Below are 14,782 nucleotides of genomic sequence, written 5' to 3' on the forward strand. Positions count from 1 at the left end.
ATTTTGGGTTGTTAGAGCATTAATTCAGTTCTTTGGAAATTAATGAAGGCCAAAGTCAAGCACTTATCCTGCCTTTCCTATACAAACTAATCTTTGAAAAACGAGAGGGTTAATGAGAGCGTAAGGCTTCTTTATAGAATTTCAGTTAATAAACACAGGAGTATTAGAATTAGAAAATTGCCACTCCAGTGAGAAAATGTATCTAGGCAGCAATCACCCAGGGGAAAGACAACAGGGAAATATAAGGGAGGGATCATAGTAATGCCATCTGAAGCCACTGAACAGTCTTGGCATTGCTAAAACTATGGCAGCCAACCACGATGTGATGTAACAGGAAGTACCCAGCAGCACTTGAGACATGTTCTTGTCTAAAGTTTGAACATGATTCCCGCCACGCCTAACATGAATCTGACTATCAGTTCATGGGAAATACAGGGATCAGAGGGACAAGTTAAAGACATCTGGAGGAGACAATCGGACAAATCTAAAACGTGGGACAGTTTATAGCATACATGACCTGGTTTCTCTAACAAATTGGTAGTGTGAAGAGAAAAAAGGCAGGGAGGGAAATTGTCATATAAGATGGAGAGATTTAAGTGACATAACCACAGCAAATGAGAAAGGACAATTCTGGTTGTTGTGTTAAGAACAGACCTCAGAAAATCAAGGATAAAAGCAGGGAGGACAGTTAAGGAAGCAATTACAAAGTTCCAGGAGAGATTCTGGACAAGGATGATAGGAAGATGGTTTTGGACTCTGGGTATGTTTTGAAGGTATTGCCGACAGGATTTGCTAGTGGATAGGTAAGATGTGAAGTGTCAGAGAAAAAGTCTAAGAGGACTCCCAGGTTTTTGGCCTAAGTAATTGGAACAATGGAGTTGCTTTTTAATGAAATGGGGGTGTTGGAGGGAGAGGCAGGTTTGTGGGGAAAGATTAGGAGGAGCTCCATTCTGAGCTCCGTATCTTCAGCCTGATGGGCCTTCCAAATGTCCACGAGGGGGTGTCAGGGAGGCAGCCGGATATATGTGTGGAGTCTTGAGGATGAGTCCAGACCTGAGATGTAAAGTTGGGAGTCCTCAGCATGCAGATGACATTTAGAGCCATGAGATTAGGTGAAAGCACAAAGGGAGTGAGTATAGCCGGTGGAACTGAGCCTGTCCGCTGAAGAGATGGGAATCAGCGGCGGGAACAGAGGAGAGGCCAAGGTATACTGGAAGCCAGGTGGAGGCGGGTGTGATGAGCTGTGTCACATGCTTCTGGCAGGCCAGGGCAGGTGAGGACTGAGATTTGGCCTTCGGTTTGAGCCACGTGGAAGTCATTGATGCCCTTGATAAAAGCAGTTTCAGTGAACCCGATGGGGAGAGGATTCAAGAAAACCAGCTTAGAAGAGAAATGAGAAAGGTAGAGAGCCCTTTTGAAGAGTTTGGAAGGGAAAGCACTTGGGTGTTAGCTGGGTGGCAAAGTGGTCTAGAGAGGGGTGCTTGGTGGTTGGTTTGAGGATCACTGATTTATTCCCTTCAGGAAGTATTTGTGTGACAATAATCTTTCATCCCCAACTTTTTAATTTTGACAAATACCAAATCACAGAAAAGGTGGATACTGGGTTCTCTTCACTAGTTTAACCCAGCCTTAACATATTTCCACATTTGCTTTCTCTCAAGTGTATCAGTATATTTTTTACATTTTCAGAGTTGCTTTAAAGTTGCAGACATAAGGTTTACCCTAAATACTTAAGCTCATATCTCCTAAAAATAAGGATGTTCTCCTATATAACCACAATATCACTGTCATATCTAAGAAATGTAATGTTGATATAGTAATATCTAGAATACAGTTCGTATTGCAGCTGTATATTGTTGCTGTTTTAGTGTCAGTTGCAGGGTCCAATCAAAGGTCACCCATTGCTTTTGGTTGTCACCTCCCCTAAGGGGGAAGTAACAACACACTCAAATGCTGATTTTAAAAATCTAGCAGAGAGTGGAAACTGATGATGCAGAAGGGAGTGGGGGGAATTGCCAGAGTGATAAACTTGAGAAGGTGAGAGAAGATGGGCTGTATGCATGGCAGGGGTAACCTGTGATGGGAGAGTGGACAGTTTATCCAGAGGAACAGGAGAGAAGGCAGAGCCTGTTGGCAGGTGGGGGGCGTGTGGGAGCTTGAGAAAATTGTCTTTTGATTGCTTTTATTTTCTTGGTGAAATAGGAAAAATGGTATTCAACTGAGAGGAAGGAAAGGGGAAGAGGTGTTACAGGTTTAAAAAGGTATAAGATATAAGAGAAGGTATCAAGTCATCTATGACAGTCACCTTCAGAGTAGGGCATGTGTTTTGCTGAGTGTGCACGAAGACTTTCCCAAGGGTGTGCATTTATGGATAATCTTAAGGGAATCCTTTTGTAGACCCTCAGTTTCTGTAGGTCCACGTCTTGGAGACTGATGTCCCTGAGAAAGGGCCTCTTGACCATAGGCTTCCTCCCACTTTGAAAGAAAAGGCAGACCCTCCTCTCCTATCCCCGATCTGAATTAATTATATCACCCCTTGGATTGTCCCTGCTTCTTGTATATGCTCTGATTTTATTAGTCCTTTTTTTTTTCCTTCTTAATCCAGAAAAAAATTACTTTCTGGAAGCAGAGAATGCCCTTCTTAAAGATCTTTTCACCCCATATTCCCATCACTTACGATTCTCCTTGGGAATTTCCCCTCCTTTTTAGCCTTTCCAGTGTGTGTGTTTCTCTTTTCCCTCACCAGTACTTCACCTCTTGTTTTCCTGCCTCCATTGACTGTTGTCTTTTCTCTGGTTTTCAGGCTTGGTCACGGTGGCAGGAACAGCTTCTGCATGTCTGGAGGGAGAAGCGGAAGATGGTCTCCGCAGTGAAACACCATCAGCACTGGCAACAGTGGAGGGCCCTGAGGGCCTGGCTGGAATACCTGCAGGTGCGCAGAGAGAAGAGGCAGCGGAAAGGTGAGCAGGAAGTCCTGCGCTCCAGGGACAGAGGGTTGGTCACAGTGCTCACTCTCCTGTTGCCTGTTACTGCCAATAGGGTGGTAACTTATTAAGGGGAGATATAACCGTGTTACACCACAGATTTTCAAAAAGGAGATTGAGGAGGAAGATAAATCATCCTCAATTCACAGTTAAGATATTTCCTTCTGTTTTTTTAATCAATATTTAATTCAATAGGATTTTAATTATGCTATAAATACTGTGATTATTATGATACAATTTTGTATCTTTTTTTCACTTTTAATTTTATATTGGAGTATATCCGATTAATAATGTTGTGATAGTTTCAGGTGCACAGCAGAGAGACTCAGCCATACATATACATGTATCCATTCTCCCCCAGACTCCTCTCCCATCTAGGCTGTATCTTGCTTTTTTTTTTTTTCACACAACTAATCAATACTTTCCTGTGTCTTTAAGTGTTGTTAATAAATGTTATTTTTTATTTATTTATTTTTTTTAACATCTTTATTGAAGTATAATTCCTTTACAATGGTGTGTTAGTTTCTGCTTTAGAACAAGGTGAATCAGTTATACATATACATATGTTCCAATAAATGTTATTTTTTAAATGATTGTATTTTACAGGAGAGGGGCTTACCTTAATCTAGTTAGCAATTCTTCTTTTTTTTTTTTTTTTTTTTTTTTTTTTTTTTTTTTTTTTGCCTCGCTGTGCATCTTGCAGGATCTTAGTTCCCCGACCAGGGATCGAACCCATGCCCCCTGCAGTGGAAGCGCAGAGTCCTAACCACTGGATCGCCAGGGAAGTCCCTAGCCATTCTTGTATTAATAGATACTTGGGTTGTTTGTCCTCCGTTATGCAGATGCATGTGATTTATGATGTTGAGTTTTTGAACACTATTCTCATGGTTTTGTTTCCCCGAGAGAGGTCAGAAGTAATGATAAATAGGTCATGATCGTAAGTACTTTTTGTACTTCAGTTTCTTGAGCCCACACAGAAGTGAGTTGAACACTGTGCTGGCCGCAGGGTTAGGCTCTCCTGCTTACCCTAGGCCTCCCTGTGGGATCTCCTAGGCTGCCTACACTGTCTCTTGGGAGAGGGAATGTGTCTGTGTGAAAATAGTGATGGGGGACCACCTGTCTGGTTGCCCAAGCCTGGAAGTTGAAGGCATGAAGCTATTTAATGATGAGCTGCCGACTAACATGCCTCCAGTTATGGCATTCTCATTCCAGGACCAGTACCCTTCCACTTGCTGGACTTATGCTCATCAGGCCATTAGCTAATTAGTCTTAAAAGGAGATGGAGCTGGCAGCCTGTAGCAGCCTGGCTGAAAGCTCACAAAAGCCTTTGACAGCATGTTGACCAAGTTGTGTGTCATTGACTCAGACCCTGAAATCCCATCCGGGAAACATTGATAAAGAGGCAAAAGTGAAATGCAGTCTTCTTTGAAAGCAGCAGTAGCCATTACTGCTCCTCAGTAACTAACTAGGAGTCTCAGCCCTTTGGTAGAACCCTTTTCTCTTTCCTGGGAGAGAAGAGATATACTGATAGCTAAGGAATTCCTCCTGTGTTTAAAAACCTTTTCTTCTGGGACTTCCCTGGCAGTCCAGTGGTTAAGACTCGCGCTTCCAGTGCAGGGGACATGGGTTTGATCCCTGGTGGGGGAACTAAGATCCCACATGCTGCATGGCATGGCCAAAAAAAAAAACACCTTTTATTCTAACATTCTTTGTGGGAGCAGCCTTGAAGCCCTGCTGCCTGCCGGTAGTGGGTTTCATCCTGTCTTAAAGGTGCTTCCAGCTCATCGCCCAACCTTGAGGGGGCAGCACTTAAGCTATTTTCTCTGTTGCAGAGATGGCTGAGGGATTCCACTGCATCATTGTGCTCCAGACACACTTCTGTGATTGGCGGTGGGCCTGGAAGCGGAGGGAGAGCTTGTACGTCCACCACGAGCGGGTAGAGGGGCTGGCCAGGAGGATGGTGCTGCGGAGGGCCTTTATTCACTGGAAACACTGTATCCTTTGCACCACCCAGCCCTGTCTGTACAGCAAGAACAGCAAGAGCTCACCAGCCTGTAAGACAGGAGTCAGGAGATACATGGGAAGTAGTTACCCAGCAGTTTAAGACAGTTCTGATCTCTGTTGACTTCTTTTTAAAATTTTTTGTTTCATTTTGGGAATATTCATACAAAAGAGTGCATATAACAAACATTTATAGTCTAAAGAATAATGGTAAAATGACACAACTCAAAAAAATAGAACATTGCTCACACACCAGTCTGCTCCTCCCTGACTACATTCCCTTTCCTCCCCCCCAGAGGCATTGCCGCTGCCCTGATTTTGTTATCATTTCATTGCTTTTTTCTACCCATTAGATGGTAGAAATAGCCACAGCCATTTCTGCTTCATTTCATTTCTGTTTCAGATTTGTTTCATTTCATTGCTTTTTCAGAAAGCCATCTGACCTTGGTGGCCCTGTCATTATGATCCTAGTTTCCATTCATTGAGCTGTTTACTGTGTGCAGACATTTTGCATTATCTCGTTAATCCTCATAGCAACCCTGTGGAGTAGGTCTCACCGTCTCCATTTTACAGATGAGGAAACAGGTTGGGGGTTGTTAAGTGATTTTCAAACTCATTGGCAGAGCCAGGCTTTTGACTCCAGTGCACCTTCTTAATCACTGCCCCTGCTGCAAATTGTGCCCAGGTGTGGGATTTGGACCGCCTTGGGTGTTCACCCACACTTTTATTTGTTCACTGAACTCTTGCTTTGTTTTAAACTCCTGCCTAAATTCTGGAATACAGGGAAACTTAGAGACTAACAGTAGCTCATTGTCTAGTGGGGAAAGTAGACATGAAAACCAGTCTTTGTAATGTGGTGTGATAAGTGCTATCATAAAAGTTTGTATCAAGTCCTGCTAGGGCTACTGTGGAGATCTAGCCGAGGAGGTGATGTTTGAGCTGAATTTAAGCCTTGGGGGATGACACGTTCTCCCAACAGGGAGGTCGGGAAGGGCGGTTCAGGTGTAAGGAGTGGCATTTACGCAGGTGTAGGTGAGGAAGAGCAGCCAGGGGTGATGGCCGGGGTCTGCAGTGAGTTGTGGGGTATGGAGGGCAGGTAGATGCAGGCTGGGGACCGGCTTGTAGGGCCCTTGTGTGCAGTGGTCAGGAATTTGGGCTTAATCCCAGTGGCGCTGGGGATCCTCTGCAGGTTTTTGAGAAGAGAAGTGATGCAGCAGATCTGTACTTTAGAAAGGCTAAAGCTCGATGGTAGCAGCGAAGCTGGCACAGGGGGACCAAGTCAAGTGTACTGCACTGTGCTGGGGGTGGGGACAGAACCGGGGAGACCTAGGGGGGCAGCAGATGGACTTGGCAGCCGAGAAGATGGAGGGGGTGGGAGGAGAAAAGGTTTGAAAATAACTCCAAGGTTTTTAGCACAAACTTCTGACTGGATTGTGATGCCAAAACAGAATGCAGGAGAACTCGGAGCAGGTTCTGCTTAGATTTTGAAATGTTTACTCAAACTGGTGGCAGTTTATCTCAACTATTTTTGCCTCTCATGAAATGGGCATGAGAGGGGAGAAAGGCAGATAAGTAAGTCACATGGTTCCCCTTAGTCCTTTCTTCCCTGGGTTGTCAGGGGGAGACAGAGGCGGACACCAGCCCACCTGGCATGCCCATCATCTCCTGCAGCCGGGACCCTTCAGATGGGTCATTAGGATCCCTCTGGGCTGGGGTGGGACCTTGTTGAGACAAGAAGCCTTAACTCTGGTAGACCTGCTGCTGTGTGCAGAGGCAGCTGTGCGGCGGCAGGTGGCAGAAGAACACCACAGGCGAGGCTTGCTGGTAAGGGCGCTACAGCCTCGCTCAGGCAGCCACTCCTGGGGGACCTGGCCCACGTCATGCTCCTTAAGTGCATCTGGTTGTGTGGATGGCTTCCATCATGAAGCCCCCTTCATTGTCACGTCCCTGTTTTCATTTTGGATCAGAGATGGTGATGGTGTGGGGTCAGAGGGTTTTGGGGCTGCAAAGGAGCCTTAGAAGTGATCTAGTCCTGGGGTGTTCTACATGGCAGACCCCCTTTTTAAGTGGTGGAAACCTAGTCTTCGAAATCAATCAAAGTAGAGATGCTGTGGACAAGGCTAGGTCTGGGGAGTAGTGTCTGTTCTACCGGCTGCTCTTCCCCACCCTCACCACACGACGTGGCCTCCGAACACTTTCAGGAGCCTCTGGGGGTCCACAGAGCATGATATGAAAAGCCCTAGTTGCTTCACTTCTGTCTCAGAAAACTGAAGCCAGGCTGTGGGGGAATGTGCTTTGCTTAGTCATACATGAGGCATTTTTGACAGAGCTGGAGCCAGGCCAGCATGTCCTGCCTCTACCCCACCCCCACCCCCACCTCCCAGTCACCTTCTCTCAAAATTCCTTCTCTCCCTTCTATTTTACTCTTACAAAACTGCATTTATAATTGTGTAAGCATACACATTGACCCCACATGGTAAAAACAAACAAAAAAAAAACCCCACCATAGGCTGAAAGTCTGTCTCTTTTCTGAGAGGCAGAGTTGATGTTTTGACCTTTGTCTGGTGTTTCCATCTGGGTCACAGGGACCTCTCCTGGTCAGAGGTGCGGGTGTGTTTGTTCCTGTGCAGTATCTGTGGACGGCAGGGAGTGGTCCCACAGCTATTTATTAAGTGTCTACTGTGCAGGCTGGCTTGTATCAGGCTCTCAATTGAATCTCAAAACAGAGAAACACTCTCTGGGACATGGGAGCAGCTGTGAACAGCTACTACTGAGCTTCTTGCCACCCTCTTGGGCATTGCTCTTATTGTTACAGACACGCCACTGATTTGTGTCCATTCTTCTTTTCACAGCATTTTTGCTTTAGAGCCCTAAAAGACAATGTGGCCCGTGCCCATCTCCAACGAATAAGAAGGAATCTTGCTCACCAGCAACATGATGTCATGGTGAGAGTCCTCTTCTGTATCAAGGCACCTCTTCTGATGGCCATTCTCTTTTTCTTTTAACCTTTGTGCTTAGAGGTTTGTTCAGACCTTTAGACTCCAAAACCTTAGTGTCCATTTTCTTTAGTAATCTATGCCAGAGGCTAGAGAAACTCTTATTCTTCTCTTGTTTAATCCCATTTTTTTATCTGTTTGCTAAAAAAATTGATAGTTGAATCAGAGGTCAGGGACTGTGGATTCCAACCTTGACCTAGGGAATACACTTTGTCTTGCATTCCAGGAGGTTTTGGTTATGTTTGCACTGTGAGTCTGTTGTCTTCAGTGGTTAAATTTACCTGAGGGCAACAAACATTCTATCTCCACCTGTAGATTGTGTTTCTGGGTGTAGGAGAAAGGGACATTCTAATTGTGAAAATGTTCAAGCATACAGAAAAATAAAAAGAATAGTGTAATAAACCTCTATTTTACCATCTAAATTCAACAATTGTTAGTATTTGCTTTTTTTTTCCCAAATCATTTCAAAGTAAATTACAGACATTATGACACTTTACACCTAAACATTTCAGTATGCATTGCCCAAAAATAAGAACATTTTCCTGCATAACCACAGTATCATTATCATCCCTAACAAAATGAACAGTAATGCTCTAATATTAACCAATACCCAACCCATATTCAAATTTCCCCAGTTGCCCCCAAAATGTCTTTATAGCTGTTTTTTTAAAACCAGGATTCAATTAAGGATTGATGGCTCACTCTACATTTGGTTATGTCTCTTAAGACTTATTAATCAATAACAGTCCCCCCACTTCTTTTGTTTAACATGTTTATTTTTTAATTGTAAAATACACAGAATTTATCATCTTAACCATTTTTAAGTGTACAGTTCAGTGGCAGTAGTACATTCACATTATTGTGCAACCATCACCATTATCCATGTCCAGAACCTTTTTCATCTTGCAAAACTGAAACTCTGTGAATTAAACAATAACTCCCATTCTCTTTCTCCTCCCCCAGCCCCTGGCAACCACCATTCTCCTTTCTGTCTCTTTGAATTTGACTGTTCTAGGTACCTCATATTTACAGTATTTGCCCTTTTGTGATTGGCTTATTTCACTTAGCATAATGTACACTATCTTTCTTAATAACATTGACTTTTTGAAAAGGAATGCCAGTTATTTTGTACAGTCTTCCATATTCTCCAGTTTTCTGTTTCCTTCTGACGTCATTTGATTTTCCTTTTTCCTGTGTAGCTCTTATAAACTAGAAGTTAGATCTAAGGGCTTGATTAGATTGAAGTTAAACACTTTTTGGCAAGACTACTTTATAGGCAGTAGTAGGTGATAAGATCAGTTTTAACTTCTAAAATGGCTTTGTCTTCCATGAGACCCAGATTAGGAATACCTTCTTCATTCTGATTTACGTAGATTTGGTAGATCCAGCTTTTTGCCTTTTATGTTGGCCCAGAATAGATCCATATTGCTTGGCCAAAATTATTTTGCCAATCTGTTATATGTTGGGTGCTCCAAATTGAGGTAATTACTGCTCTGGGGGAGCTTACAGTCTTCTGGAATTACAGATTTGCTAACTAATGGGTCAAGAGAGATCATTTTACCTTTTGCCTTAATAAACTTCTGTTTCCTTCCTGTTTTGCTGCAGCTACTGCACAGGTTCTGGAACCTCTGGCAGTCTCAGATTGATCAGAGGGAGGAAAGTGAGCAGCTCCCCTTCCTGTGTGCTGCCTGGGACCACTACAGGTAGGGACTGTGGCCTTCAGGCTCCCCAGGGGCCCGTTGTGACTGACTGGCTGGTCTCCAGGAGTCATCATCACCCTCAGTGTGTTACTGCGGCAGATTGAGAAAGGCCCTGCTGTAAACCAGTGTTCCTGAGCTTGCCTTTTCCTTTTGGTTGATGGGATGGGAGGTAGAATGAGGATGTTTGTGCTGGTGCGCGGCCACCACTGCCTCAGTTTTCAGGTGTTAGTGACGTTCCATCTTGGAATGTAGGCACTGATAGTGTTACAGAGACGGCACAGGCAGGTGGGTGTTTGTGGCTTGGTCTTGGAGGGTGTAGAGTGTGTCCTCAATTTTTTAGAGTTAATCATTCAGTTAAAATAAATAAAAGCACCACATGTCCACAAGAAAAACTCAGAATGTATAGGAAAGAAGTAGAAAGTTAGAAATAAAGGCTGCCTGGACCCCTTCCTTCGACCCCTCAGTCTTACTATTCAGAGGGAACCACTATTCACTTTCTTGCTGCAAGAAATGTTCGATAAACCCTCTCCCAAGAGTATAATTAACTTATTTTGCATAGTTATAGGTATGATTTTGGGGCACTTTTTAATGAGACAGTGAGAATTGCAATATTTGACTGAGTCAATTTGGAGTTGTCAGGATGTATCATTATTCTAAATCCTGGTTTACAAAGCTGAATGTGGTTCTCACTCTCAGTATCACTGTGTGAAAGCACAGTGTCACCTGTCACAGACCCAGGTGGTCCTAAACAGGCCCCAGAGTTTGGCCGTAAAATCAGAAAATTCAGGATATTTGGGGGATTTCACACATATTACCTGAGTTCCAGAGACACTGTGCTTGGTGGTCTAATTAGCTTTACAAGAAAGTTGTCAAATTTTGGGGGCAAGCCACAGTCCAAAATCGGGGTGGGGGTTTGGCAGATTTCATGTCAGAAAACAGGTTCTTATTTCCCTTAGAATGAAACCCCTGGGGTGCCTTTAACGCTCAAGATGTATCTATGCCCAGATTTACCTTCCTTAATATCAAAACAAAATTCTGAAAACCTGAAACCTGAAAGTGGGAGGGCAGTTACCTTGGTGTTGTGTGTTTCATTTCAGAATAACATTGCTACGCAAGTGTTTCAAATTGTGGTTACTGTATACTCAGAAGAGGCGATCCCAGCAGGTATGGAGTTCCTCAGAGCAGGGAGCTCTGCTGGCTTACATTCTTGGATGCGATTTCTTTGGAAAGATTCTTGGAAAAGGCCTGTACCAAGAGGTCTGGTGTTCTGATTTGGAAGAGAGGGTACTGTGAAAAGCTCAAAGGTATCTGCCCCAAACCCCGCCAGGGATGTCAGAAAGTCTGCATAACTCCTGTCCCTTCATCTGCTTTGAAAATGCAGCTGCTCTCTGAAGGTGGTGAGCGTATCAGCCATTCCATTCACATCTTGACCCAAATTGTTGATTATATTACTCAGCCAGCCCCTCCTGAGACCTTCAGGAGATGTTGGGGAAAGTGCAGAGCCTGAGCGCCATATCCCAGAGCTAAACGGTGTGAGACACAGGTGCCCACAGTGGTGGGAGGAGGTGGGGGTCAGGCTGAGGGATTAGTGAAGGCAGGTAGAGAAAGACGGATTCAGTTCCATTTACGAAAGACTTACTGAGCGGCTGCTATGCCTTAGATGCCAGGCCAAGAACTGAGGATACAGCTGTGATGCAAAGCCGACAAAGTTCCTGCTCTCGGGGGGCTTACAGTTTAGCCCCAGGGTGGCTCTAATGATGGCAGGTAGCCGTCTGGAGCGCTGAACCGAGAAGGATTTCCAGGCCACTTTCAGGCTCAGGGGAGTGTGTGTTCAACTGATGATGTCTGCACAGGCCTTGCAGTGGGAGGTGGACTGTGCAGGCCTCTGTTTGGCCATCCCTGCGGTGAAACGGGGAGGACACGAACGAAGCTCCTCCTGGGTATTTTTGTGCTGTCCTCTCCACCCCCTTCTCTATCTGCTGCTCGAGTCTAACAGTGAATCTAAAGAGTTTGGCTGGTTCCTCAGTTTTGGGAGGCATACAGACTCCTTTGGGAGCTGGTCCTGTCTACTTCTCTCCCCATTCCTGTTACCGCTCTGCCCCTTCACAGCTGCACACAGTCAAGCTGCCGGTCCTTCCCTGAATAGTCTCTGCTAGCTCCTGCTTCCTGATCTGCCTGCTGCCCTTTCAGCTCAGGTGTCACCTCTTCCCCCTGATCCACCCCTCGTGCAGCTTTCTCATAGCATGTTGTTGGCTGGCCTCCCTCCCTGCCAGGCTGGGGGCTCCTTGAGGGTACAGCCTGTCCTGCCTCATTCTTCTCCTGAACTGTTGACAAAGGGTACGTGCTGACTAGTATTTGGATGAGTGAATGAACACACGAGTGAACAAACAGATGAGCTGCCGGTGATTGCTTCAGAGTTTTCCCCAAGGATCACCTCAGTTCTTGGTGTTTGGATGGGGCTAACCCAGGGCATGGCTTGTTTTTGTGTCACCTTTGCCTTCCACACCTAGAAAATGTTTAGAATTGGTACATTCTTTGACGTCCCTTTGGATTATGTGGCTGTTTCGGAAAGGACATTGCCACTGGGTCTCTTAAGCTCATTGAATGCAAGCACAACAGAATGTGAAGAAAGAGCCCTTTTAGAAAAAGAACATGAGCCTCAGAGTTGAAAGGTTATGTTTATTCAAGGTGGAAAAGAAGCAAAGGGTCTCATTTAGTTTCTCCCTGAAAAAAGGGATATCCTCGACCCTGGGGCCCAGCACTGGTAGAAGGTCGAGGGTCAGAGTCCTTATCTCTTACAGGGCTCCAGCACGGCCTGCACAGTGGAAGGTCTCAAAAATAGTAAGAGCCCTGCTCAGCTGTTGTTTGTTTTTTTTTTTTTTCAGCTGTTGTTTTTTAAAAAATCTTTAGCTAACAATCTGAATGTTATCTCTTGGTTTAGATATCCAAGAAGCTCATCAGTTCCTTCTATTTTAGGAAAAGATAAAAATATTATTTATTGTGGGTTTCTTTCTATTTAAAAAGTAATATATAAAGAATGGCAAGAATGTTTGCTAATTGTTGAAGCTGGGCAATAAGTTTGAGGGGATTCATTATACTATTGCTTCTACTCTTGTTTACATTTGAAAATGCCCATAAGCAATATGTAGACATCACAGAAAATTTGGGAAGTATAGGAAGACATAAAGAAGAAAAAATTAAAACACCCATAATCCTGCCTCTTAAGATGACATTTGATGAGTAAACTTGGTATTTTTTTTCCTCTGTGTGGGTAGGAATGTGTGTACCCATGTATTCACAAACACACACATAGGCGTGCTGATTAGTTTTCTATTGCTCTGTAAAAACTCACCCCAAACTCAGTGGCTTAAAACAACCACCATTTTATTATGCTTAAGGATTTTGTGGGTCAAAAATTGAGACAGGACATAGCAAGGATGGCTGGTCTCTGCTCTGTGATTACTGGGACCTCCACTGGGAAGATTCTGGTGGCAGGGGTTTTGAGTCTTCTAGAAGTTTCTTCACTTACAAGTCTGGTTCCTGGGCTGGAATGACTTGAAGATGGGGCTCCACTGGGACTATTAACCAGAGTGCCTGCATATGACTTCTCCAAGAGGCTTGGGCTTCCTTACAGCATGGTGGCCCCTGGGTAGTCAGACTTCCTGTGTTGCAGCTCAGGGCTACAAAAGTGAGTGTTCCAGTGAACAAGACAAAAGCTGTGTGGCCCTTTAAGACCTAGCCTAGGAAGTCACTTAGTGTCACTTTCGCCATACTCTACTGGTCAGAGTAGCCACTGTCCCCCCAGATTCAAGGGAAGGAGGATGAAAGAATTTGCAGTCCTGTTTTAAAAGCCGCCACACGTGTATATGCTTTTCCTCCCAAATTTTGGATCATGGAGGCATATATAGTCTTATGTCAGTTGTCTGTCTTCTTACTAATGTATCAGTGAAATTTATAATTACATAAAAATTTAAAGAATCTGTACCACAAATAAACATTATAAACAAAATCAAAAGATATTTTACAGGGTAGGAACAAAATTGATAACACACAAGACAAAGGACTAATAAATTTAAGGTTGAAAAAGCCCTTATATATCAGAGTTAAAATGCTAACAATCAGTAAAATGGGCAATGAGGATGAACACTTAGACCACAGGAAAAAAGTTTAGATAAATATATATCTATACACACACATACATAGACAAATGTATAAAGAGATGCTTAACTCACTTTTAATTAAAGGGAAGCATTTTCACCTATCATATTTCATTTTTCACCTGTCATGTTGGCAAAGATTAGAAATAATGATTTTCATTTTAAAAAATGTGTAGGAAGCAACCCTTCCTCGAGAGTGTGACCCTGAAAGGTCTTTTTCTTTTTAATGTAAAGTACAAATAAAGGTGTTTCATTGTTTTACTTTAGCTGTTGCAGGCCAGAGCAGACAGTCACTTTCAGCGGAGAGCCCTCCCTGGGGCCTTCCAGGCATGGAGAAGGCTCTGGCAGTGGCACCAGCAGGAGAGAGTCCTCTATGCCAGAGCATCACGCTTTCACAGGTATGCCGTGCGGCTCCTGTCTGCCCTGGGCCAGGCGTCTCAGGTCAGTTCTGCCACCCACATAGCCATTTGCTTTGTTTCTTAGCCTGCCAGTCCCCTAGGCCCTGGTTCTTCCTTGATTTTCAATAATGTGGGCTCTTTGAGCTCATCTAGCAGAAAAAGACAGCCATTGTTTCCCCTGGGAAAACTTGTGTCTATCTGTGTAGCAAGTGCTTTCAGAACAGCCCTGGTTTTATGCCCGTTCCCTCGTTACAAGCCGCAGTGAGCCGCATTAAAGCTGCCCATTAGCTTTCTGGATCAGAGTGTGGTTGGACCTCGGATCGCCTTGGCAGGCTTTCTTGAGCGTGATTTCCCTGAAACGCTTGGTTCCTGTTCTGCTAGACCTGGCTTTTTGAAGTCTTGAAATTATCGTTGTCAACAAAATTAGAACGGGCAAGGAGCAGAGCTCCATCCTTTTAGCTCTCACAGGAGCAAACTTGCCCAGAGCCAGGTCCGTGCTACCTGTTGGTGGAATGTCATGAAGAGATTATTAATGACTAACTGTTG

The 14,782-nt window shown here is 44.2% G+C and overlaps 1 protein-coding gene across 6 annotated transcripts in view; it reads left to right on the forward strand.

Annotated features, from left to right (window-relative positions):
* SFI1 (SFI1 centrin binding protein) overlaps positions 1-14,782 on the forward strand; it is an 80,462-nt gene that overhangs the window by 42,328 nt on the left and 23,352 nt on the right. For all 6 annotated transcript variants that reach the window (XR_014233862.1, XM_082353061.1, XM_082353060.1 and 3 more), the window contains exons 9-15: positions 2,804-2,960; positions 4,817-4,978; positions 6,739-6,809; positions 7,838-7,930; positions 9,587-9,684; positions 10,779-10,845; positions 14,106-14,236. Coding sequence is in view for 5 of the 6 variants with exons in the window: in XM_082353061.1 (XP_082209187.1) it covers positions 2,804-2,960; positions 4,817-4,978; positions 6,739-6,809; positions 7,838-7,930; positions 9,587-9,684; positions 10,779-10,845; positions 14,106-14,236 (779 nt within the window). In the remaining variant the exon portion in view is untranslated. The remainder of the gene's footprint in view (positions 1-2,803; positions 2,961-4,816; positions 4,979-6,738; positions 6,810-7,837; positions 7,931-9,586; positions 9,685-10,778; positions 10,846-14,105; positions 14,237-14,782) is intronic.

The sequence above is a fragment of the Balaenoptera borealis genome, assembly GCF_965194805.1.
Source record: "Balaenoptera borealis genome assembly, chromosome: 14".
Taxonomy (NCBI): domain Eukaryota; kingdom Metazoa; phylum Chordata; class Mammalia; order Artiodactyla; family Balaenopteridae; genus Balaenoptera; species Balaenoptera borealis.